Genomic DNA, 27,206 nt, shown 5'->3' on the forward strand with positions numbered 1-27,206 from the left:
TATTTAATTTAAAAACTTTGTCTCTAAGAGTACACTTTAAAATTATTATAGTAAATTCAGGAAACTTCACTGCTTCATATGCTTTCTCTCATGGAATTATAAATATGAAAAAAATCAATTATGAATTATACCAATGAATGGTAAAATGCTGATGTATTTTTACTAGAATCCCTAGGTGATTTACTTTTTCCTTGTACAGGTAACATTAAGACGCTTGTGGTTTATTTGGAATTCATTTGAGTACTGTTAGGCTGAGTCCTAGCATCTCCAGGAAGGAAATAGACAGGGAGAAGATGTTAAGTGCAAATGAGATTATGTCACTTCCCTGATGGAAGTCTCCAGAGGCTACCCTCCTGAGTCTTTACAGGAACCTCCAAGGCCCTAATCAAAATGTAACCATCTCTGCTGTCCTTCCTCTTCTCTCAGCCCAGATCACTTTTCCCTCCAGCTCTTTCTCTTTCTCTCTTCATCCGGAGAGGCCTGCCTCCACACCACTTCCTATGCCCTTCCTTGCTTCATTCTCTTAGCACTTAGGATCTTCCATCCTATGCTGTGTAGTTGACTCTTCTTTTTCTGTTTGTTGTCTGCATCCTCTTAGAGCAGAAGCTCTATAAAGACAGGACGTTTTGATTGTTCTGTTCACTGTAGAATCCCCTCTGCCTGTAACAGCACTTGGCAGGTGGTAGATGCTTCATAAACATTTGTGATTTAGCAGATAAATGTGGGGTGGGGATGCTTTGCTCTAGCATCCTGAAACAGAAGAAACTGAGAAAAGAGACTTGTCTTAGGGGCTAATGACTTCTTCTAACTGTGATCCTGCCTTTTTGGCAGTAATTGCTACTATAACCTTCTTAACCCTTTTCTTTGCTATTCTTCCACTGAAAACATCAGCTGAACCTTTATACTGTGTGAGGTGCAGCAGAGGATCTAATGAAGTGTGCATTAGATCCTCTGGTTTATAATATTGAAGGGTGCAGGCTAGCATAGAAGGTTGGGGTAACGAGGGAAGGCTTTGTGGGAAAGAGAATTTGAAGTACCCCTCAAAGGAGGGGTGGCATTTTAATTAAACTGTCTTAAAGTAGCATAGTGAGTTGGGTTCCCTGCAAGCATGGTGGCTGCCACTGCTGGCCAGTAGACCCTGGATGCCATCATCTGTAAGAGGGTTTAGAAACTGGTGATGGTAAGATACAATGTATATTAATATGTATAATTAATTTAAATTCATGAATTGATAAAGTAATTTCTGGAAAGAATCAAAGGATTTTCTTTTTCATCTTAAAATGTTGAATCTGCTAATATTTTCATTACCCATATGAGATATATAGTATTTTTACCTACCAAGAGTCTATCTCTAATTTTAATTTTAGTAGACCCTACATGCCAGCATTCTTTAAGATGAACGTTTTACTTATTTCATTTTATACTCATATTTTTGTTGTTGTTATAGAAATCTAAGCATAGGGGAAAAACTATAATAGAACTAGTTTAACATCTTTTCTTTCTAGGAAAAGGTTTAAAGGCACCCAAAAGTGAATGTATTTCTTTGCTAGATGAAACTTAATGTTCTTTTCTACATAATTCTGCAGAGAGAGGTGGAGGAGGGTCCCTTTCCATCATTAGTAAGTTGTTACTCTCAGGAAAGAACACCAGCTTTGGGGCCAGAGCACCCAGATTCTAAAGGGGGCTTCACCACTTGGAGCAAGTTTTGTTTTTCTTTTTTTGGGCCATGCCTGTGGCATGTGGAAGTCCCCAGGCCAGGGATCGTTACCTGTGCCACAGCAGTAACCAGAGCCACAGCAGTGAAAATGCCAGATCCTTAACCTGCTGAGCCATGAGGGAACTCTGGGAGCAAGTTTTTGTGTCTCAAGGTTTTCGTATGTAAAATGTGGATAATTATTATCTTCATCTCTTAGGGTCATTGTGAAGAGTAAATGATTTGCTGTATGGAAAGTGCTTAGAACAGTGGCTCATAAGTAGGGGCCCCTCAATCCAAGTTAATATTATTACTGTGCAGTAGTTACTGTATGTCCGATGAGAGTTGTTTTCACATCTTGCCTTTCCCCGCTACAAAGGGTAACTTTTCTTGAGGTCTTAGAGATTGGTCCTGAGGCTGGCAGATGTCTCTTGCCTAGAGTGGCACAGCTTTTCAGTAGCCAAAGAGACATCTCCAGCTACCCATTTCCTGTCATAGCTTCTTTCCATGATGTGCTAAGTTTCCTGCCAAAAGCACCCCCTTGCCCCATTTCTTTGAAGATTTTATATCTTCCACATCTTAGCATCTCCTGGTTCTACACTGTGTTAATTTCCTAGGGCTGCCGCGACACAGGACCACAATGTGGGTGATTTAAAGGCAAGAGAGATACCGCCTTACGGTTCTGCAGCCCAGAAGTCCGCAATGAAGGTGTTGACAGGGCCGTGCTCCCTTCAGCCTACCCCTCCTTGCCCTTATCCAGCTTCTGGTCATCCAGGTGGTCTCTGGCTCCTGGCGGTGTAACTCCAACTTCTGCCTCTGTCATCACACGGTATCTTCCGCATGTCTCTATGTCTTCAAGTGGTCCCGGTATCTCGGTTTTCTCATAAGGACGTCAGTCATATTGGATTAGGGTCCACCGTGATGATCTCATTTTAACATGATTGCATCTGGAAAGACTACTTCCAAATAAGGTCACGTTCAGAAGTACCAGAGGTTAGGCTTTCAGCACCTCTTTTCCCAGGCAATGTCAACCAAACACATACTTTCAGATCAAAGAACCTTGTTCCTTTTCTCCCCTTGCTTTAGCAGTTACAATATATCAAATACATTTACCAAGCACCTAGCAGATACTCTTCCAGTATAAGGTTTCATGTTACATGAAACTGATTAGGTGACAACTTTATAAATGTTGTAGTTAGATCCTTTCAGGTATTTGTGCTCTATTGTGGTTGGAGAGGAGTTAGAAATAGAAGAGAATCCCCTTATGAGTGTTGTACTCACTTAGGAAAAGAAATTCCACCTCATGATGTTTTGGGAAAGATGTAGCCAACAGCTTGGTAAAACTGTCAAATCTTAAAGAACTGTGTAGCCAAGCAAGTCTTGGAATTGCTTGCTGGCTTTTAAAAGTGGAAGAGTTTGAGGTAGTTAACGGTTTACGTGGTAAATTCTGACAACAATGCCCTTTGGGGGAGCACCCGCCCGGTGGAGGGTCCTGGGCAAAGTCCTGGCACACCCTGACCTAGTCTCTTGCCTTAGAGGGCTGAGCACTTGGGAATATTTGTTGACTGAGTCTCATGACTGCTTCCCAGAAGGAGCATTGTGCCAACCTTCGAGGTGGAGCACCTTTCCAGGAGGTTAAAATGCTGTCCCCCTGGGTCTCACGCGGAGGTAGCGGTGCCTGGTTTGTCTGGATTCCAGACCCTCAGCTGCTCCTCTGTGTGGCTCCTCCCCATAGTTAACCTCCTGTGACTAACACACAGAAGTGTCGCTTTTCACTGCCAAGTCCACACTGAAGGCGTCTCAACCTCAGTCAAGAAGGATTGGAAATGAACACTTAGTAAGTGTGGGGAGAATGGGTGACAAGAACCTGGGCATCATAGACCCAGTGTTCTCCCTCTGTTTGGAAGCGTCACTAGAGCTGATTTGGGAGAATCTTATTTCCCCCTTTGCTTATGAGGTAGAGTTGCCCTTCCTTGTCCCTTCTGAAATTAGGTTTGGCCATGTGGCTTGTTTTGTCCAAAGAAATCAGAGGGGCAGTAGACCCTGGTCGCTTCTGGCAGAAGTTGCAAGAGCCAGTGTGAAACGCAGCACGCTCTCCTAGTGTAGCTGTGTGACGATCCACACATAACTTGAGGACGGTCTTCCCTCTGCCTGGTCCACCCCACAGCCCACTGCTAGCTCTGCCTGGACTGGGAGAATGTGCAGGAACGAATCTTCTCATTATGCTAAGCCACTGAGAGTTTGGAACTGTTTGCGACTGCTGTATGTTCTAGCTCACTGTCACTGATTTAATGCATTTAGGAGCAAAACAGACAGCATGGAAATTCATCAAGTTCTTCCAGTAGAGAAAATGATTTTGAAGATAACTCTTTAAATCATCTTGCAGCAGGCTCTCTCAACATATCTAAAATATTAAAAGAGCAAGTCTAAAGAATAGTTTAATATGTGAAGGTTTGGAGGACAAAACAGTATTGAATTCACGAGATGCTGAGATAACCATCTAGTTTAATGACATTTTTTCTGCCTCTATATTTCAAACTTTGGTCTACCAGGAGATGCTTGTCCATTGTTCTTGCACGAAAGAAAATAGTTTGACATGAAAGGGAGGAGGAAATTCGTGGCTGGGAAACCAGAGGACAGAGCGAACAGTGACACCTTTATCTGAGCAATACTGTGGGAACAATAGCCTGGTTTTACTCTAAATTTCTGTTGCAAGAGGAGTATGTGTTAAAGATAGAGCTTTGATTACATTAAGTATCTTATTTCCCACTGGTGGTTCCTGGCATAACCTGGCTTTAAATTATGCTTTGCTTGCTGTCACCATCAGTTTAGTGTTTGAGAAGTCTTTGTTGATTCACGATGGCTAGTACACTCCACAGACAGTAAACTCAGTTTTTAATGAACAAAGCCTTAGTTTTAGAAACTGAGAGCCGTTGCACCTTGACAAGAGGAAATTTTCCTAGATTTCCCCTAGAGTTGGAATAAAATAAATGACAATGGAATTTGATGAGTTTACTAGATTGCAGAAATTTGATAAGAGTAAAAAAAATTGGATGTCTACCCTAAATTCATTTGGCCTGGTTTAATCTTAGACCCAGCATCGTGTTTCATTTGATATGCTACGGTTTGTTATACTACTATTTAAGCATTTTTGTGGCATAAACTTAATCACAGTGGGAAAAAAAAGACATTGTCTTTCAAGTAGGTTTAAAAAGTGGTGTACACCGGAAATACTAATTAATTGCCAGCCTGTGTTGCTTTTAATGTATGGATAATGATTTTGCAATATCTTGATCTTTGAAGGTTTAACGTGTCAAATCATTTGGCTATTTAAATTTTTGAATTTGTAGTAATAGTTAAATTTAATAATTTTAATTAATTTAAAATTTTAAATTGAAGTATCGTTGACACACAGTATCCTTTCAGGTGTACAACAAGCTGGTTTGACATTTAGATACATTATGAAATGATCATGATAAATCTAGTAACTATCTGCCACCATACGAAATTATTACAGTGTCCTTGACTCTATTCCTTAGGCTGCATTCCATCTCTGTGACTTTCTAATTTTATAAATGAAAGTTTGTCTCTCTTAATCTCCCTCACACATTTTGCCTAATGTCCACTACCCTCCCCTCTGGCAACTGCCCCTTTGCTCTCTGTATTGATAAGCCTGTTTCTGGTTTGCTTGTTTTGTTTCTTAGATTCCACATGTAAGTGAAGTCATATAGTATTTGTCTTTGTCTGATATATTTCACTTCGTGTAATACCTTCTAGATCCATTCATGTTGTTGGAAATGACAAGATTTCATTGTTTTTTATCGCTGAGCAATATTCCCGTGTGTGTGTGTGTGTGTGTGTGTATTTATATACATACACTACATCTTCTCTATCCACTCATCTATTTATGGATGGACACTTAGGTTACTTCTTTATCTTTGTTATCGGAAATAATGCTGCAGTGAACACTGGAGTACATTTATCTTTTTGAATTAGTGTTTTGTTTTCTTCAGATAAATACCTAGAAGTGGAATTGCTGGATCACATGCCAGTTCTATTTCTAAATTTTTTTTTGTCTTTTTGCCTTTTCTAGGGCCGCACCCTCGGCATATGGAGGTTCCCAGGCTAGGGGTCTAATCAGAGCTGTAGCTGCCGACCTACACCACAGCTCACAGCAACGCTGGATCCGTAACCCACTGTGCGAGGCCAGGGATCGAACCTGCAACCTTATGGTTCCCAGTCGGATTCATTTCTGCTGCGCCACGAGGGGAACTCCTATTTTTAAATTTCTTGAGGAACCGCCATACTGTTTTCCATAATGGCTGCACCAATTTACATTTCAACCCATACAGCATGGGGTCCACCTTTCTTCACATCCTTGCCAACACTCGTCTTTTTGATGATTGCGTTTGGATATTTTTAGTATGATTGCCAAGAATATCAGAACCAATATCACCCTTACAGATGATCTAGCCCACCCGTGCCTTGCAGAGGAATCTTTTTCAAACACACTCTTACATGGTACCTGATACCTAAAATAGGTTTTTTTAATGTTATAAAATTTTATAATTTCAGACTTATCATAAGGTCAATGAATGAGGAGAAAAGGACTATTTTTAACAAGAAAAGGACTTAGTCTAAAAGGGCCTTGGCCCTCACTTTCTATTTTGTTTTGTTTGGCAACTATTTGAAAGCCCTGAATTACGTGATAAGTAGCTGCAAGTGGTAATGGTTTTCATTAGTTTTGTTTTACAGGGTTCACCCTGAACCCTTAGGAGACTTCAGTTTTATAGGACTATGGAAAAGTTAACTTGGCAATACAAGTTTATGACATGTAGAACTCTGGAATTGAGTGTTATTTTTTATCTTAGCTTTAAAGTAAGATCAAATCAAATTCTTACAGAATCCCAGATCTCTGCACAGAACACAATTTGAGAACTAGTCACTATGTTTTAGGTAACATCTCTGTAGAATGAGAGCATAGAGTCTGATTGTACTATTTATTTTTATAGAGAAGTTGTCAAATATTGGAGAAAATGTGAAAATATTTCTCACTGAAAAGGGTTAGACTAATATGAGTAAGTGCTCCTTTAAAAAATATGTCTTCTGGAAGTTTCAGAAATTTTAAAAAATTTTTTCTCCATTATTAACAGTGGTTGCCAGCCCAGCCCACACATTATGTAGCCTAGAACCACCTGAAGTAGCAGTGTTTAGCAGTCTTATGACGACCTAAACACTTTAGTTATTTTGGCATTCTAAAAGAGTCCCTTGACTATTTCCATGGGATTTTTAAAAAAATTAAAATCTATTTTAAAAAATGATTTCTATTTCTGGATTGGAAACTTTCTCCATTCCCACTGTGAGGTGAAAGGAGAGTGCTGTTTTATTCTCTGGTTGCAGAATTTTCATCCCTACATTAAAGTGACTACTCATCTCCTCTTTGAAGAAGAAGCAGCATAGATCCTAGTGTTGGAAGGAAACTCTGAAGCTACACTAGGTGCATAGTTTTGCAAAACTGTGCCAGAGGAAACTTTTCCAAAACCAAACCCTCCTTTAGCAAGCTGGATATTTAAAGGATCTCCACGGGGAATCCTTTTGCAAGGCAAATGCTCCTCTGAGGTGTCTGGGTAATAGGAGAGCTCTTGGGGCTTTAAAAAGCCATTAGGGAGTTCCTGTTGTGGCTCAGTGATAATGAACCCTACTAGTATCCATGAGGATGCAGGTTCGATCCCTGGCCTCACTCAGTGGGTTAAGGATCCAGCATTGCCGTGGGCTGCGGTGTAGGGTGCAGACATAGCTCGGATCCCATGTTGCTGTAGCTGTGGCCTAGACTGTCAGCTGCAGCTCCAGTGCGACCCTTACTTAGCCTGGGAACTTCCGTATGCTGCACCTGCAGCCCTAAAAGGACAAAACAAAACAACACAAAAAACCATTAGAATTCTTCTTGCTGTACTTGTCCCCCTCATAGGGCCCCAGGCCCCCTATGACCCAGGGCTGCTACTTACCTTCACACAAGATGCCAGACCTTCCCTCTGGGACTGGAAGACGTTACAGACTGCCACCCGGCTTCGTGCTCCACTCCCCACAGTGATTATAGGCTGTTTGGCATCAAAGTTAAATTGAAAAGTAAAAACGAAATAAGGGCATTAGAATCCATGATTTCTCTTGTTATTTCCAGCTGATGAGTCTAAAAAACAAGGCTGGCATGAGAATTGCTTGTGTTTTTTTGATGTGGGATTACATAATCAATTGTTATGTGTCAAAAATTCGAGTAAGTAAAACTCTGGTTCAAATTCTGAGTCCAAGGCTTACTTGCATAACATTACAAGGCAAATAATTTAATTATCCTAAGGTTGACTCAGATGGTTGTGGTGAGGTGTCAAGGTAAGCCCTTTAAAGTATATTAATATGGCATGTAGTGTGTGTAGCTGCTTTACTAATTCGTAGTTCTTTTATGATCATTATCATCATCATTTTGAAATCTTATTGTACTTGCAGAAATATTACTAGAAAAGGTAAAAAGAGGGGAATAAGCAAATTCTGGTTCTTAATGTCCTTTCTCCCCTCCCTGGCCTGTACCCCTACAGAATGTGACAAGTTGCGGCGTGATGGCTACCGGAGTTCTCAGTACTACTCCCAGGGACCCACCTTCGCAGCCAGCTCTGGTCCACTCTGTGATGACTATCAAGATGAGGATGAAGAAACAGATCAAAAGGTCAGCCTTTTGTTTTTATTTTTATTGTCTTTTATCTTTTCAAGGCCGAACCTGTGGCATATGGAGGTCCCCAGGCTAGGGGTCTAATCAGAGCTACAGCTGCCAGCCTACGCCAGAGCCACAGCAACACCGGATCCTTAACCCACTAGGCGAGGCCAGGGATCGGACCTGAAACCTCATGGTTCCTAGTCGGATTCGTTTCCGCTGTGCCACACAGGAACTCCAAAAGGTAAGCCTTTTACATTCAGTGTGGCTCCTGGATTAGATCCCAGAACAGAAAAAGGACATGAATTGGAAAAATTAATGAAATCAGAATAAAGTCTGTTTTTTAGTTAATAGAATTATCCCATGTTAATTTCTTAGTTTTGGCACATGTACCATCACTATGTAGCATGTAAATATTAGGGAAAACTGGATGAAAGGTACATAAGGAATTCTCAATACTCTCTTTGCCGCTTTTCTCTAAGTCTGAAATTAATCTAATGGAAGTTAGTTCATGGAAGTTCCCTGGTGGCTTACTGGTTAAGGATCCAGTATGGTCACTGCTGTGGCGTAGGCTCAATCTCTGGCCTAGGAGCTTCCACCTAGTTGCTGTGGGTGTACCCCCCGCCACCCCAATAAGTAAATAAATAAGTTCAGGATCCAAGGAATTCATTAAAGGAACATAACCCATATATTGATTTTAATATAGTATTCAACAAATTGCATGAGCTATTAAACACTTTATTATAAAATAGGCTTTGTAGTAGATGATTTTGCCTAACTGCAGGCTAATGTTCAGTGTTCTGAGCATGTTTAAGGTATGCTGGAGTAAGCCACAATGTTTGGTAGGTTAGTGTATTACATACATTTTTTACTTAGGATGTTTTCAACTTATGATGGGTTTATCAGACAAAGCCCCATCATAAGCTGAGGAAGATCTATACAAAGAAGCTCTTTTATTATAATAGGAAAAGCACCCTCTTTCAGAATTGATCTGGTCTGCAATCTTAAAAGCTTACTTTTCTTTTGTTGGCATGAGTAAGGAAAATTAAAATCAGAAGATGAATTACATGGTGAGAGTTTTGATTAATTTTTTCAGCTTTATTGCTGTGCAGTTGACACATCAAATTATGTGATGGTTTGATGTATGTGTGCTTTGTGACATGACCATCACAGATTAAGACATCCATCACCTCACTACTTTAAACAGAGAATTATAAATCTTTTTTTTTTGTCTTTTTGCCATTTCTTCGGCTGCTCCCTCGGCATATGGAGGTTCCCAGGCTAGGGGTCAAATCGGAACTGTAGCCACCGGCCTATGCCAGAGCTACAGCAACGCGGGATCTGTGCCGCGTCTGTAGCCTACACCACAGCTCATGGCAACACCGGATCCTTAACCCACTGAGAAAGGCCAGGGACCAAACCCGCAACCTCATGGTTCCTAGTCGGATTCGTTAACCACTGCGCCACCACAGGAACTCCTATAATTCATTTTTAAAACAGGTAGTTACTAAGTATCTGCCTTGTGCCAGAGAATATGCTAGGTGCTGGCAGTGTCAGCAATGAAGCAAAGAAGAAAAATCCTCACCCTTGAGGAGGAAAGTAGCATGACCAGATTTACTACTGAATGCAGTTGCTGTGGCCACTGAATGGGGATAAAGCCATAGGGAATTGAAAATGGAAGCAGAGGCAAGTCAACAGGCTATTGCCGTAGTGCTGGCAGGAGATAGATGTTAGGGACGGGACCCTAATGTGACAAAATGGTGGAGATACTAGGTTTATTTTGAAAATGGATCCTACAGAACTTAGTGCAGTTTGAGGAACAGAAAATCAGGGAATTCCTGTTGTGGCACATCATAAATGAATCTGACTTGCATCCATGAGGATGTGGGTTTGATCCCCTGCACCCACTCAGTAGATTAAGGAACCGGCATTGCCGTGAGCATGGTGTAGGTCACAGACAAGGCCCGGATCCTGTGTTGCTGTGGCTGTAGTATAGGCCAGCAGCTGTAGCTCTGGTTTGACCCCTAGGCTGGGAACTTCCATATACCATGGGTGTGGCTCTAAAAAGAAAAAAAGAAAGAAAAGAAAAAGAGTCTTATTGTTGTCCCAGCTTAATCCCTCTAGAAGAATTGCATTACAAAAAATATTTGACCCCACAAGGAATTCTAATCCATTGACCCTACCTTCTTCATGTAATGTCATTCTTTCCCAGTTTATGTTACATGGGCTACCATTATATACACTTGTTTGCACACACATTCAACTCTCTGACCCCTCTCCTTCTGCCAATTTCCTGGAGAAGTCTATTTTCTCTCTTTATTGCATCATAACCTTCCTTAGCCAAGCATGCTATATTTTCTTTCATCTTGAAGAAACCCTCCTTTGACCTTTTGTCCTCTTCCAAATTCTGCCAGTTTTCAGTTCTTCTTTATAACAGAACTTCTCAAAGAACTGTCCAGATTGCTTTTCTGTGCAATCTCCTTTGAACCCCCTCCAAACAAACCTATATTTCTAGCACATTACTGAAACCACTTGGGTTAAGCCCCCCATCGCCTCTCCCTTGCCAGTTAATCTCAGACCTCCTCGTATTCAGCCTCTTGGCAGCATTGGAAAGAATTTATTATTCTTTTCTATCTAAGGCACTTTTTGTACATGGCTTTCATGACACCGCACAGTCCTGGCTTTCCTCCTTTCTCATTAGCCATTGCTTCTCTGTCATTCATTGGAAGTTCTTTTAAACATTGAATTGTTGCTGGAACCATAGGGCTCAGACCTTATACTTCTGCTCTTCAGTGAAAACTCCCTCTTTGGGTGATTTCATTGAGTCCCATGACTTTAAATTCTAAGCATTGAAGTTTTCTAAATGTATGTCTCTAATCCACGTGCATGCACTTACCTGCTTACCACTCATCTCCTCTTAATGTCTGAGAGCTACCTCAAACTTAGCCAAATCCAAATAAACAATCCTTACATCCTTCATCCCCCCAGATACCTACTTCTTGCAGTTTTCCCCATCTCAGTAAATCACACCTCCATTCTACCAGTTGCATAAGTCAAAACTATTGGGCACATTCTTGATTCTTTTCTTTTTCTCACACTTTCTGCAAATTCTGTAGGAGTAACAACTACTGAACCGCCTCCAAAACTTCAATCCAGGTATTAATGTAGCAGTTGAGTCCTGTGGACGTTCCTGAGGGTGGGTGGCTGGGGCACATTGGAGGGAAGGTTGTGGAGGATTGGAGCAAGTGTTAGATGAAACAGCTGTGTTGATATTGACTTCACCAAAAGTGGTAACAGGGGTGGTGGTGGAGGGAGCCTCAGGTAAGATTACAGAGGAACAGTGCCAACTAAAAGAAGTTACTTGGCTTTACAATGCCAAGTGAAAGAAGTTACAAGTAAAAGGAAAGGAGTTAGCTTTTTTTTTCAACTGTAGTTGATTTACAGTGTTATGTTCATGCTGTACAGCAAGGTGAGTCAATTATACATATACACATTTTTTAATATTCTTTTCCATTATGGTTTATCTCAGGACATTGCCCATGGTTGCCTGTGCTGTACATTAAGACCTTGTTGTTTAAGAGTTAGCTTTTATTGTGTAGCTAATAGGAAATCACTAATATTTTTTAAGTGGAAGATTTTATGATTAGGAGCAAAAATCCAATATGTCATCTTTTGTTTAATGGAAGATATAAAGCTAATGTTGAAACTCATTTTCTAATTTAATTAAAGCATCAAATCTGACTCTAGAACTTTTTTTTTTCTTTTATTTTTTTTAGGGCCACACCCCTGGCATGTGGAGGTTCCCAAGTTAGGGGTCAAATCAGGAGCTGTAGCTGTCGGCCTACACCGCAGCCACAGCAACACCAGATCCAAGCCGCATCTGCGGCCTACACCACAGCTCTTGGCAGCGCCAAATCCTTTGACCCACTGAGAGGCCAGGTATTGAACCTGCGCCCTCATGAATGCTAGTCAGATTTGTTTCTGCTGAGCCACAACAGGAACTCCTGACTCCAGTAGAACTTCTAAACGGGGAATATTAACAGACTGATTTCCATGTAAAATAAAAGAGAAATTTGAGAGTTCTCCTGTGGCACAGCAAGTTAAGGATCCAGGGTTGTCACTGCATCAGTGCGGGTCACTGCTATGGCAGGGGTTCAATCCCTGGTCCAGGAACTTCCACATGCCTTGGGTGCAGCCAAAAAAAAAAAAAAATGTGGGGGGAAGAGAAATTTTTTCAAAACTTGCACCGAATTGCAGTTCCCCTTGTGGTTCAGCAGTTTAAAAATCCGACACAGTGTCCATAAACGAGGAGGCGGGTTCAATCCCTGGCCTTGCTCAGTGGGTTAAGTATCCGACACTGCTGCAAGCCATGGTGTGGATTGCAGATACGGCTTGGATCCAGCGTTGCAGTGGCTGTGGTGTAGGCCTGCAGCTGCAACTCCAATTTGATCCCTTGCCTAGGAACTTCTATATGCCACAGGTGCAGCCATTAAAAAGAAAGTGAAAATTAACATGAAAAGCATCTAATTTTCATTCAACAAATAATTAAGCATCTATTATGTGTTTAGGATAGAAGCACTCTCCTAAAATGAGAATTGCTAATAAGGCAGAGGTTGAGAACATATATGCTAAAACAGAGAGAGAACCTAGGGGACATTCAGTCTGGTTATTTATTCTGGCTAATCACTCCGGAATAATTATCCTAATGCAAAACATTTCCCAAGCAGGACTTGTGTTTATGGTGTGATGAAAGCTATTTTGCTAATGATATCCACATATATATATGTATATATGGAGATATATATGTATATATCTTTCAAAATAGTGATGTAGTGTAGCAAGAAAAGAAATTGTTTGAAATATTTCCAGCTGTATATGTTATGTATATCATCTACATATCAAACATGGGGACATAAAAAATGCTGTCTGCGAAAGGGTTCAGAAATCTCACAAACTATCTTTTTATTTGCCTGTGAAAACCACAAGTAAGTCGCTGCTTTAATACTGTTCTAGTCTTGGTTTTTTTGGTTCTTTCAGTTTGCAGTGTGTACCAGATACTAGTTATTCAGGTATTTGCAGGAAATTCAGTTGTAGATGACAGACTACCTCCTGGGAGCTGAGAGGGCATTTCTCCACCTGCCATTGTTGGAGGTTATGTGTGATGACCCGTTCACTGAATCAGGGAAACATTCATAGGGGCCCCATTGTCTCAGCAGAAAGGATATCCATCATGAGTTACTCAATCTCCTGTGTAAAATTCACCCCCAAACAAGATAAATAAGACTGGGATTATGACAGTAAATGATTGGCTTTAATTGATAGAAACTGAAATTTTCTTGGCTAGTTTCTGTTTTACTCAGAACCGGCATCTCGGGAGTTCTGTTTGTGTGTTTCCTGATAAGAGATATTTCAGTTGCAGGGGAGGACTTTGGAGACCCAAAAAGACAGCAGCTTTACTCTGTACCTGCATGTGTAGGAGGCTTGTACAAGGTGCTGCTTGGGAGCACTGGTCTGGGGAAGGCTTTCCACCTGTTGAAGCCAGTCACCTTGGCAAATTGCTTCTCTTTGTGAGTGTCTGTTTCCTCACCTGTAAAGAGTCATGAACCATGTGTTCTGGTTTTGCCCAGGACAGTCCTGGTTTACAACTGCTGTGTACTTATCAGAAGCACCCCTTTCACTCTCAAAGGCGTGCTGGTTTTGACCATAAATTACATGATTACCTTACCCACCTTGAGGATGGTGGTGAGGTTGAAGTGAATTAACATTTGTAAAATCCTTAGGATGGTGCCTGGCACGTGGTATATGCGCAAATGATGATGGCAACTGTCTTTAAACTGCTTGGTTTTTCAAACCAGACTTCAAAGAAATGAACTCAATAGAGATATGTCTGGTTTTATGAAAATTTGGCCATTAGTTCAGTCATTCTAAGTCTTTTATTCCACCCACATAGAATTTCCTACCTAAAGCAATGAATTTGAGAGGTTTCAGCAATTACTAAAAACTTTCTAAGGGTTGTGTTTTCATAAGTTACCCACATGTAGAACTATCAGTGATCATAGTGGTACTAACTTTATACTGATAGAGAAATACTTGAGAATTAAACTTAAGTACTTTCAGAACTTTTTTTTTTTTTTGCAAATTATGCCACGTTTTCACAAGAACTCCCATGAAATAGGTATTTTAATAATTATTACTATCATGTTAATAATCTGGAAGCTGAGACTTGGATGTATGAAATTCTTTCACGAGATCACGTAGCCAGAATGCGTCCAGGAGGACATGAGCCCAGGGCCTCTGACTTTGTACTCTATTTTCATTGCACCAGCTGGTGAAAGAAAAGGGTGAGATGACTTAATTTCCAAATTCTTTCACCTTATGCCTGCTGCTGACATTTTTCATTCTATCTTTGACTTGTCTGGCATTCATTCATTCATGTTATTTTTTTTCACAAGCCATTTAAGTCCTGCTTGGTCTCAGTATGCAGACAGAGCCCCTGGCCTAGCGTAAGTTACCAACTAGAAAACATTTATGACGATTCTAGATACAGTTGTTTCTTACTGGGTGTCTCTGGGTGAGTGATTTCAGGTCACAGTGCAAGCACAGAGGAGTTTTGCTGGCTCCATGGGCTCACTGCTCTTCAATTTGTGGCACTTGTTACCCTGTGCCTTTTCAGGCAGGGTGAGAAGGTTGGGGTCTGTCATTTCCAGGCCTCTATGCATTCGCATGGTGAGCATGGCTCTAGTAGCTTGCTGGGTTTGTCTTGTTACACACTTCCCATTCCACTGGAATGAGGCTCTGTTCACATCTGCCTATCTCTCTAGCAAGGGGACGGCATCCCTGTTGCTTTGATCCCTCAAATCCCCAGCCTGGAGCCAAGCACCTGGCACCTGGAAAAGCTCAGGGCTCTCTGTGAGTCTAATATTTCCTACAACTGTGCTAGGGGGCTGGATTGTGCCCATATCACAGATGGATTTTGGAGAGATCACACCACTTGCTTATGATCACATAGCTTTTAAATCCTGAAACTGAGTTCTCTCTCTTTTTAAAAAGAGCATGATGAGGCACAATTTATATAAAATAATCTACGCATATTTAAAATGTACAATTAGGGAGTTTCCCGTCGTGGCTCAGTGGTAATGAACCTGACTAGTATCCATGAGGACACAGGTTCGATCCCTGGCCTCACTCAGTGGGTTAAGGGTCCTGCGTTGCTGTGAGCTGTGGTGTAGGTTGCAGATGTGGCTTGGATCCTGCATGGCTGTGGCATAGGAGGCAGCTACAGCTACAATTCGACCTCTAGCTCAGAACTTCCATGTGCCACGGGTATGACCCTAAAAAGACCAAAAAATAAGGTTAAAAAAATACAGTGTACTTTGGAGTTCCCTCTGTGACACAGCAGGTTAAAGGTCCCACTGCGGCAGTTCGGGTTGCTAAGCAGGTGGGGGTTTGATCGCTGGCCTGGAACAGTGGCTTTGGAATTCAGTGTCGCTGCAGCCGTGGTGCAGGTTACGGTTGCGGTTTGGATTTGATCCGTGGCCTGGGAACTTCCATATGCTATGGGTGTGGCCAAAAAAAATTGTAAAATTTAATAAGTTTTGACATACATATACATACCTGGGACCATCACCACAATCAAAATAGTGAACACATCCTTCATCCGCAAAAGTGAACTTCTGTTTAAATCCAGATCTACGTCTCTGGAACCTCTGTTTTCCCACAGACAGCTACTGTGTGGGGAATTAAGCTTTCGCCATAGCTCTTTCTTTCTAACTGCCTCGCCTAAGGGAGTTTTGAATTGTTGAGATAATGGAAAGAACACCCTTTACATCCCATCATCCATCAATTAAAGAATGGATAAATAAATGCTATTGGAATGGGATGTATACGTCAATAAAATGGATTAACTCTAGGTCACACAACAACATAGATATGTCTTAGAAACATAATGGTAAGTAAGTAGCATTACAAAGAGAGTGGTACCATTTTTATAAAGTCACAGCAAGTCTAAATATGTAATTTATACCTGTTTATACACACATATTACAAAACGTAAGGGAATGATTTTAACACAGAATTTAGGAGAGTGGTTACCTTAAGGGGAGCACGGAAGAGTATGGGGGTAGGTGCAGTTATTGGTAATATTTTTAAGTCATGAGTTGGGTAATGGTTTTTTTTTTTTTAATCTTTATCGCTCAATGAATTTATTACATTTATAGTTGTAGAATAATCATCACAATCCAATTTTATAGGATTTCCATCCCACAACCCCAGCGCATCCGCCCACCCCCCGAACTGTCTCCTTCAGAGACCATAAGTTTTTCAAAGTCTGTGAGTCAGTATCTGTTCTGCAAAGAAGTTCCGTCTGTCCTTTTTTCAGATTCCACATGTCAGTGAAAGCATTTGATGTTGGTATCTCATTGTATGACTGACTTTACTTAGCATGATAATTTCGAGGTCCATCCATGTTGCTAAAAATGCTGGTATTTCGTTCCTTTTAATGGCTGAGTAATATTCCATTGTGTATATGAACCACCTCTTCTTATCCACTTCTCTGTCGATGGACATTTAGGTTGTTTCCATGTCTTAGCTATTGAAAAGAGTGCTGCAATGAACATCGGAGTACATGTGTCCTTGAGAGTCATGGTTTTCTCTGGATAGGCGCCCAGGAGTGGGATTGCTGGATCAAATGGTAATTCTATATTTAATTTTCTGAGGAATCTCCATACTGTTTTCCACAGTGGTTGTACCAATTTACATTCCCACCAACAGTGTACTAGGGTTCCTTTTTCTCCCCACCCTCTCCAGCACTTATTGGTTCTTAAATATTTATTATGTTACATACTTTGTAGGTATGACTTATTATAATAAAAAGTCATTAAAAGCAAGAAATTACATTATCACTTTGAACATTTATGTTCACATAATATAGGATAGTTTAAACCCAAAATATTTTAATGAAAGTTGAGAGCCCTTGATGAAGAGGCTAGGTTTGTGGTAATATGCTGAATAGGGGAGAAGGAACAATTGAAATTATTTAGTGATGTGGATGTGGAAACCACTTCCTGGATGGGCCATGAACTGTGCTTCACTGTGAATGACCCCAAAACGCCATTAGCCGTAGTTTTTGTTGTTGGTTATGGGGTAGGGGGAGGAATGAGTAGAGATTTAAGTCAGGATTTCTTGTGTCTAAGGATATTGAAGGTAGAAGATGCTTATAGCCAAAAATTACGGCAAAAATTTAAGCACCTTATAAAACTATCTAGTATCTTTAAAAAAAAAAAAAATGAACAAGTCAACCCAAGAAAGATTTAATTCTGGAGAGAAAAATACCATAGACCAAGTGTCCTTTAAAAAGGACTGGAACGTATGTGGGTTTCCTCTTAAAAGGCATTCTATATAGTTTCATCTGTTCTCTGTCTATTTTTATGTAATAATTGCTAAATGAATGCTAAGTATAGCTTTGGCTATAATTAGATTTTCTAATTTTTAAAAGCATAGCAGATTAAAGAAAAAAAGTCTGGGCAAATGTGTTTCACAGTTAAGCCCACTTTTTGGTACTTGGCCGTCTGCCAAAGATACCATGTTTCAGACCCCACCATCCATCTGGTGGGAGCTTGTCTGATTTCCAGACAGGACCTAGTGGTGTCTGAAATGTAGGTCTTACAGCATCCAGAATCCTCCAAACAACTGCTGCGATGGCAGGTGATCTCCCTTTCTAAATGAAGCAATTTGACACAAGGAAATGTGCTTTCTTAAATTTCATTTGACTGTCTATTTAGGACAAGAGTATGGGGTGTTAGCGAACATTAAACTCAATATTAAAAAAAAAAATTCACCATGTACTAAGGAATCCCTTAACATGAAGCACAGCAACAAAGTTATTCTGTGCTCAACGCAGAGAGCTTGAGTTGCTCAAAACCCACAACTAGGAAATTCCAAAGCCACTAAAATGATACGTTTTTTTCACTCCAGGATATAGTGTTCCATCCACTACACCACACTGCTGGCTTTATTATTTTTTAAAGTTTTTGTTCTTACTCAGAGATATAAATGAAGATTTCATTCTTAGATTAGAAAACCTAGTAATTTATTGCAAATATCACCAAGTTGTTATTTTACACTGTTTAACAGGCCAAGGCTTTGGGGGCAGGTGTGGGTTCTAATCTCAGTTGCCCACTTGTGAACTTTCCAAAAGAGAAGTTACCTTTACTCCATTTCCTTGCTTATAAAATGAGACTAATGCTGTGAAGATTAAAAGAGGAGACAATTCTTAGAAAGCCTGTAACCCAGAGCAAGACATTGAGTAGTTAGTTATTAAATGGTAAGCCCTTTTTAGCTAAAATTGCGAGATAGCTCTCTATGCAATTCTGATATAAAGCCTCCTGAAACTTACATTCTTGTGGGAGAGACGAACAAGATAAATAACTAAAGTATATATGTGTGTGTGTCTATACACACACTAGTGATACATACTAGTGGTACATATATGTATATACATATATTACTAGTGTATGTGTATATATATATATACACACACTAAAGTGTATATGTGTATACACATAAACACACACACACTGGTGACACATACTGAAGAGAAAAAAGAAAGCAGAGAGGGGGGATATAAAATATTGGGGAGGAGTTGAAATTTTAAGTAGAGTGAACAGATAAGACCTCAACAAAGACGGGACTCTGGAATAAAGGCCTGAAGAATAAGAAGTTGCTATCTGTGAGGCTATTTAAGAAAAGAGCATTGCAGGTGGTGGAAACAGAAAGTGCAAAGGCCCTGAGGCATGAGTGTGCTTGGTTTTTATAAGGAACTAGATGGTGGAGTGGGAGTAAAATAAATAAGGGATCAAATATTAGGAGATGAGGTCAGAGGTAGCAGTGAACTAGTTCCCATATCAGGTAGGGTCTTGCAGATCATAGTAAGGATGCTGAGGAGCAAAACTGACATATTTTAAAAGTGTCCCTCTGGCATCTGTGTTGAGAAATAGACTATTAAGTCAGGGAGGGAGAAGGGGAGGGTAGACAACAAGGTCAGAAGCATGGAGACCAGTTAAGAGGATGGAATAATAATCCAGAATATTATACTATCCATCTCAATGGAGTAACTAGGATGGCTTCTGCCACTGCAATGTACAGGGGTTCCTGTGCCTCTGCTGGTTTTTTTTTTTTTTTTTGTCTTTTTGTCTTTTTGTCTTTTCTAGGGCCGTACCCATGGCATATGGAGGTTCCCAGGCTAGGGGTCTAATTGGAGCTATAGCTGCCGGCCTACACCACAGCCCCAGCAACGCCAGATCCAAGCCGCATCTGCGACCTATACCACAGCTCACAACGCCCGATCCTTAACCCACTGAGCCAGGGATCAAACCCACAACCTCATGGTTCCTAGTTGGATTCGTTAACCACTGAGCCACGACGGGAACTCCCCCCTGCTGTATTTATAAATACTGAGAGGCATGGGAGTCAGATCATTCTGGAAATGGTACTATCACAATTTTTTTATTTTTCTTTAGTAGATTGTGGCAATATATGACAGTCACATTTGCATATAACTTTATCTGTGCCCTGCTTGGCTGGGAAGTTTTCTTGCGAATGAAGGGAGCACTTTGTAAAATAGGCAAACTGGAGTGGTCCCTGGTGATCATCCCATGGCAATGAGGCTAAATCGAAGTACTGTCTCATTGTGATAGTTATCAATTCTGACCCTCTCAGGCAACTAAAAGAAAAGCAGGTTACAAGGGCTGATACGTCCCTTTGAGATGAATGCAGACCACAGAGCAGTGCTTCTCCATTTCCCTGGCAGACGTCACTCAGAAAAGGGAACCCTCTCTGTGGGGTGTCGCTGTGCTGTTTATTCTCCATCAAGCTGAAGCTTTACTTTCCTTCCTTTTAAGCCTTTTGATTATGATTTGCTTCTTATTGCCTTTGAAATTTGTGCTCTATTTCAAGGTTGTTAGAAAATTGGAGTAACCTTCTAATTTACTAAATTGAGATTCAACTTCAGGCATGTGACCTTTACACAAACTATCATGCAATTCTCAAATAAAATTAATTCTAATTTATGTGTGTGTGTATCTGCAATGTAAGGGTAGATACTATGTATTTTCAGTCAAACAATGGAGTGTCACAGCTGCAAAAACTGGTAAAAATGATTGATTTACATTAGTATAATATAGCTGCTCCTGTTGCTGATGCTGAGTCAAAAATTCCTTTGGAGTTCCCTGTCGTGGCCGACTAACATCCATGAGGACGTGGGTTTGATCCCTGGTTTTGCTCAGTGGGTTAAGGATCCAGCATTGCTGTGAGCTGTGGTGTAGGTTGAAGACACGGCTCAGATCCTATGTTGCTGTGACTGTGGTGCAGGCCAGCAGCTACAGCTCCTATTGGACCCCTAGCTTGCACCTCCATATGCCACGGAGGCAGCCCTAAAAAGACAAAAAGATCAAAAAAATTAAAAAAAAAATTCCTTTGAGAGTCTTTCAAAGATCTGTAGGAGTTGTGACCATTTTAATTGGTATCAGATCAAACATGAAAAGATACAGTGCAATTAAGTACCATAATAAGATGTCAGTAACATATGCTCATTATAAATTGAGTACATTTATTTGTCAGTTTAATTACAAACATTTCACATTTTCCTTAGGTGGCAAAGGAATTAGATGATCATTTTATATGTTTTATGTGCTGATAACATAAAATCTCAGATATTGAGATGTCTATTCCTATAATTTATATTTCTATTTCCACAATACCTTTTCCATAGCTCTCATTTCTTTAGAGAAATGAGAGGACCTCCCAGTGGGATGTGGAAAGTAGGGAGTATAGCCCTATTTTATAGCAAAAGAAAGAAACTTCGACATTTAGGAACAGCTTTAAGATCATTTGACTGTAAATTATAAAGTGGATAGACTCAAGTCTTTGGATTCTTAGCCTAGGACCCTATACCCATACCACGCCATTTTTGTTAGCTCTTGTGGAGATTCGTGGAGTGCTGGTAGTTCTACAGTAAATGCAGATATTTTGTGGGAAGTTTGATTCAATAGCAGTGAACAGAGATGGCAGTATTCTTCTGTTTGAGATATCTAATTGATACATATCTATAGATGTCCTGCTGATGTCCTCTCAGAAATTTGAATTAAATCCAGAAGGATGTCAACACATGCTTTTTTAAAATTTTATTTCATTTTGTTTTATTTTGTCTTTTTAGGGCCAAACCCACAGCATATAGAAATTCCTAGGCTAAGCGTCAAATCAGAGCTGAAGCTGCTGGCCTACACCACAACAGTGCAGGATCTGTGACCTACACCACAGCTCACGGCCAGATCCTTAACCCCCTGAGCAAGGCCAGGGAATCAAACCTGAATTCTCATGGGTACTTGTCGGGTTTGTTACCTCTGAGCCATGATGGGAACTCCAACACATGCTTTTTAAAGGCAGATAAATTTTTTTTTTATGAGAAGTCTTTTTTTTTCATATGTAATGATTTTTATTTTTTCCATTATAGCTGGTTTACAGTGTTCTGTCAATTTTCCACTATACAGCAAGGTGACCCAGTTACACATGCATATATACATTCTTTCTTCTCACATTATCATGCTCCATCATAAGTGACTAGACATAGTTCCCAGTGCTACACAGCAGGATCTCATTGCTTCTCCATTCCAAAGGCAATAGTTTGCATCTATTAACCCCAAATTCCCAATCCATCCCACTCCCTCCCACTCCTCCTTGGCAACCACAAGTCTGTTCTCCATGTCCATGATTTTCTTTTCTGTGGAAAGGTTCATTTGTGCCATATATTAAATTCCAGATATAAGTGAAATCATATGGTATTTGTCTTTCTCTTTCTGACTTACTTCACTTAGTATGAGAGTCTCTAGTTCCATCCATGTTGCTGAAAATGGCATTATTTTGTTCTTTTTTATGGCTGAGTAGTATTCCATTCCTATGTATATATACCACATCTTCTTAATCCATTCATCTGTTGATGAACATTAGGTTGTTTCCATGTCTGGGCTGTTGTGAATAGTGCTGCAATGAACATTTGGGTGCATGTGTCTTTTTCAAGGGAAGTTTTGTCCGAATATATGCCCAAGAGTGGGATTGCTGGGTCATAGGGTAGTTCTATGTATAGTTTTCTAAGGTATCTTCATACTGATTTTCCATAGTGGTTGCACCAATTTACATTCCCACTAACAGTGCAGAAGGGTTCCCTTTTCTCCACACCCTCTCCAGCATTTGTTATTTGTGGTCTTATTAATGATGGCCATTCTGACAGGTGTGAGGTGTTACCCCATAGTAGTTTTGATTTGAATTTCTCTAATAATCAGTGATGTTGAGCATTTTTTTCATGTGCTTGTTGGCCATCTGTATATCTTCTTTGGAGAAATAAGACAGATAAATCTTAACAATGTTAAATGAAAGAAGTAAGTAACAAAAGAGAAAATGTAATATGATTCCCCTTAGAGAAAATTCAAATACAGGCAAATGAAGCTTGGGTGTTAGGAGTCAAGATAGCAATTACCTTTTGGGGGGCTGTGTGGTTGGGGGTTATTGAATTGACCTAGGTGCTAATCATATTATTTCCTTGAGAATGTTTGTTGATTTTTCATTCTTAAGTAAGATTTGTCTTAAGTGCCTTAGGTGGTAGCTAGTTGAAATGCTTTCAACTTGAAGAACAGTTCTTATGTGTCTATTATGTTTATAAACTGCCATTTCCCAACAAAATTCAATTATTCTTTTGCTGTTGTTGTTATTTCCTGAGCCTATCACATTTCTTTTGAGTTCTTGGCAATTCCGTGTCATAGAACCAGCTGCTGGAGCCAAGGTGAAGTGCATCATAAAATGCTTGCCAAAACAACTTTCTTGCTTACACTTTTTAGAGAAAGGCATTAAGGAGGGTTTCCCAGTTAGGATGTTAATCTGTATCAAAACAGGCACTGCTAGAAATGTTTTCATGGGATTCTGATAAGGCTCGGAGCAGAGCTTCAGTCAGCTTCTTATAATTTAGCAATTTCACACTGATTTTTTTCCCATATAAATGATTTCCAAAGAGCACAGATAGTCGAATAACAACAGCTCTGTCATTTTCAAAATGTTCCTTGGGGTCAGAGCCTAAGGGAAACGAGATTGAGGCTAGAAATTCCTTTCAGCAAAACCAAATTTTAATAAAAACAGAAACTGATGGCTACACTCATGATATTTCTCTGGGCTTCTACTGTTAAACAAAATCCATAAGCTTTCTTTTTCTTTTTTTTGTCTTTTGTCTTTTTTTTGTTGTTGTTGTTGCTGCTATTTCTTGGGCCGCTCCCGCGGCATATGGAGGTTCCCAGGCTAGGGGTTGAATCAGAGCCGTAGCCACCGGCCTACGCCAGAGCCACAGCAATGCGGGATCCGAGCCGCGTCTGCAACCTACACCACAGCTCACGGCAACGCCGGATCCTTAACCCACTGGGCAAGGCCAGGGATCGAACCTGCAACCTCATGGTTCCTAGTCAGATTCGTTAACCACTGCGCCACGACGGGAACTCCCATAAGCTTTCTGATCACAGTAAATAGAGAAGAAAAACAGGAAAAACTTAAAAGATTTTGTGGATCAGCAAAACCATTTGCAGGCCTCAGGACTTAGAGGCGAAGGCCTCTGTGAATCATATATATCATGGGTCATTTCAGGATGGTGAGCAGTTCTCTGGCAAACCATTGCTTCTGTTCCTAAATGGGATCAATTTTTTTAAAATGTATTTTTAAATGCGTCTGCCAACATTTACACACTATAGCTTCCTCTCACCTTTTTCCCCTGCAGTGTTCTATCTCTTCGTTGGAAGAGGAAAGACTTATATCCACCAGGAGACCTAAAACGCCAACCTCAAGTGACTTCTCTGACTTTAACACTCAAACCAACTGGACCAAGTCACTTCCCTTGCCAACACCGGAAGAGAAGATGCGACAGCAGGCCCAAACCGTCCAGGCTGATGTGGTTCCTATTAACATAACTGGTATGCTTTGCTCTGCACAGGTTCCCAGTGTTCCGGGAGAAAGAATGGCTGTTGCATTTTGTTTGTTATATGCTCTTGGCATGTCATTTATACATCAGAGGTAAATGGCTGTGGTCTGACTTCCTGCTCTTTGTTTAATGAAGGCAATACCAAAATATATATGTGTGTGCCTGTCAAATATCTATTGCTTTTAGATTAGAAGACTCTGTCACCAAAGGTTGATGTCAAAGAACTTAGCGGTCTAGCCATTCATCTCAAGTATGTCTTTTAATTGAATTGCCTTTTAAAACTATTTTGGCTCTATAGGAATATCTCCTCAATGTGATCTCGGGTAGGAAAAAATGAGGTTTCCCTTCTAAAGGGCTATTTTAATTCAAATTGATAAAAGTGAAGAAATAAGAGTTTTATGGTATTTCTGAATGATAGATTTTACCTTCTTGCTCCCTCAAATAGAAAAAAGGGGAAAACTACTTGAAATAAAAATATCAAGTAAATGAATAACTGAATATATTTTAAAAAACTTAATAGGTTGGTAAAATTGTATCTCGAGCTCCATAATTTGAAGTCTACAATCATCAATAAAAAGCCATTCCTTCTGAGTATAAAATTTTTAGAACATGTTACATTAAGCTGAAGTATGAATATTAATTGCCAAACATGAGATTCTCATCATTGATTATTAAGGTGACCACAAGGTACATAAAACTCAAAGCTGCTATTTTACAAACTTAGAAGAACAATTAAAAGATAGCAGAATTTTTCTGCTTCATAGCCTGAAGAGAAGATAGGTCAGTCGGGAGTATACCAAATGCAGAATAGTTAATAGCTTCAGCCATTAGACTATGTGTTCAAGAGAAATAGATTACTGATAGTCATATAATCAATTAGTCTATACAGTGCCTGGCCTATAGGGTCAGAACCTAAAAAAAAAATCAGTGACCAATAAAGATAAGTTTTCATTAAAAATCAGAATGAAAATACATAACACTCTTGCTGTGTTTCTGAGGCTACTACTCTTGATTACTGTTAGGAAGCTTTTGCCATGGCATTGGTGAACTTGTAAGGAACTAAAAACATTTTGATAGTTATTGGAGAATTGTTTAAAATCTTACAGGATGTTTTGAGATTACATTTAAAACTCTATTTTGAACTCCAGAGAAATTGAATAAATAAGTACATAATTTATTTTAAATTCCATCTGCATTTTTCCACATTTACTATACTTAAACCTTAAAGGAATAACATGGCATTTTATTCCTTTTTTTTGCAAATAACATTGCTGATTTTTGTGAGTGTGATTCTTATTCACCTAGATCATATTTTTTCAAGATTACTTTCATTAGTAGCTGTGTTTCAGAACAAAGTATAGTGTTCATTGCTCAGTGAAATACATGGATGCCTATTTTTTACAAGAAAATGCATTGCACTATTTGATTGATTAAATGCAGCAGAAACATAATTCCATTATACATGATAAAATGCCTCAGAAATAATGTTATAAGATGCTGCTATGAAATGTGACAATGCTTAATGGAATTAGGGTAAAGTACATTATTGCGAGATTAGGAAATTTAAAACAGAGTAACTAGAGTTTGGGGAATAAAAAATAATTTGTGATGAAATACAGTGTCACAACAGCAGACAGTTATCGATCTCCTTGAGCTTAATTCTCTCCTGTTTGATGACTAAGTAGATATGAATTACATATACTTTAACAAGAGGGCTTGAAAATGCCACACAGGAAAGGTGAATGACAAGAAAGAAATGAGCAATATGAGTTAGGACAAAATGAAGTATACTTTTAATTGAGTGATTAACATTTTCAAAAATGTAGAAAGCAAATATACCTAATTACATATTGATCCATTTTCTGGATCATATACACACATATATTTCATAAAGAAATAGTTTTTCTAATATTCTGGTATAAAGAAGCATTAGTTTAAAATGTTTACTTTTAGGGGTTGAATTGGCATAGGTTATACAGCTTCCTTCTCTTTAAATGATATATTTCTAAAGCCATAGAGGATTTTTGAGATGAAAATGTAGTTTCCTGTAGGGAATTGTCATGTGCTCGTTTATTTGGGTGAACATTGACCTTCCATTTGATTTTCAGTATAGTTCAGCAGGGGGAAGAATGCCGGTAAATATATTATTTCCAATCCAGAGAGATGCTCGCCAGGCAAAGAGGTAGCACATTAGCACAATGAGCTGCTGGCTTGAAAATCGATTTAATCCCTTTAGCCATAGTTCTCTGGGGACTCCATCATGTTCTAAAAGTTAAGGGGGAAAAATATTTAAAATGAAATGTGCACATGAATATGTTCCATAATCTGCTGTGTGGGATAACAGCTCTTCCACTCGGAAGATAAATAGAGTGGGTAAACATACTTTTACCCTTTTTACAAGCTGCCTTTGTACCGATGTTTGAGCTAGCTAAATTGATTTCTAAGTCGTAATCATGACTGACTAACGACACTTTTCAATGAAGGGAACAATTCAGTTCCTCTCAATTCAGTAGATATTTACCGAACAACTACTTTCTGTCAGGCATTAGCAGAATGCCACAGGCAATGCTAAGGCACATGATCAGGAGCCTAGCCTCCAAAAATGTATATTCCAGCAGGGGAGACAGTCCTTTGAGGTCACGATGCGAGAGACAGTGTTTGGCACCATCAATGGTGTCTGTCTTAAACATTCATCCTCATGGTTTGTTTCTTAATTTCCTCGGAACTTGGGTGGTTTATCTTTAGGTTTAGGCAGCAAAACTGGCAACTACATGCAACTATCTATTAATATTTTGTCCACTCTTAAT

The 27,206-nt window shown here is 39.7% G+C and overlaps 1 protein-coding gene across 1 annotated transcript in view; it reads left to right on the forward strand.

The window, feature by feature from the left end:
* NHSL1 (NHS like 1) overlaps positions 1-27,206 on the forward strand; it is a 68,448-nt gene that overhangs the window by 21,457 nt on the left and 19,785 nt on the right. Inside the window, 2 exon segments of the mRNA XM_047770097.1 lie at positions 8,281-8,408; positions 24,199-24,391. Of these exon segments, the coding sequence (XP_047626053.1) occupies positions 8,281-8,408; positions 24,199-24,391 (321 nt within the window).

Source organism: Phacochoerus africanus, chromosome 2, assembly GCF_016906955.1.
Source record: "Phacochoerus africanus isolate WHEZ1 chromosome 2, ROS_Pafr_v1, whole genome shotgun sequence".
In the NCBI taxonomy this organism is placed as follows: Eukaryota; Metazoa; Chordata; class Mammalia; order Artiodactyla; family Suidae; genus Phacochoerus; species Phacochoerus africanus.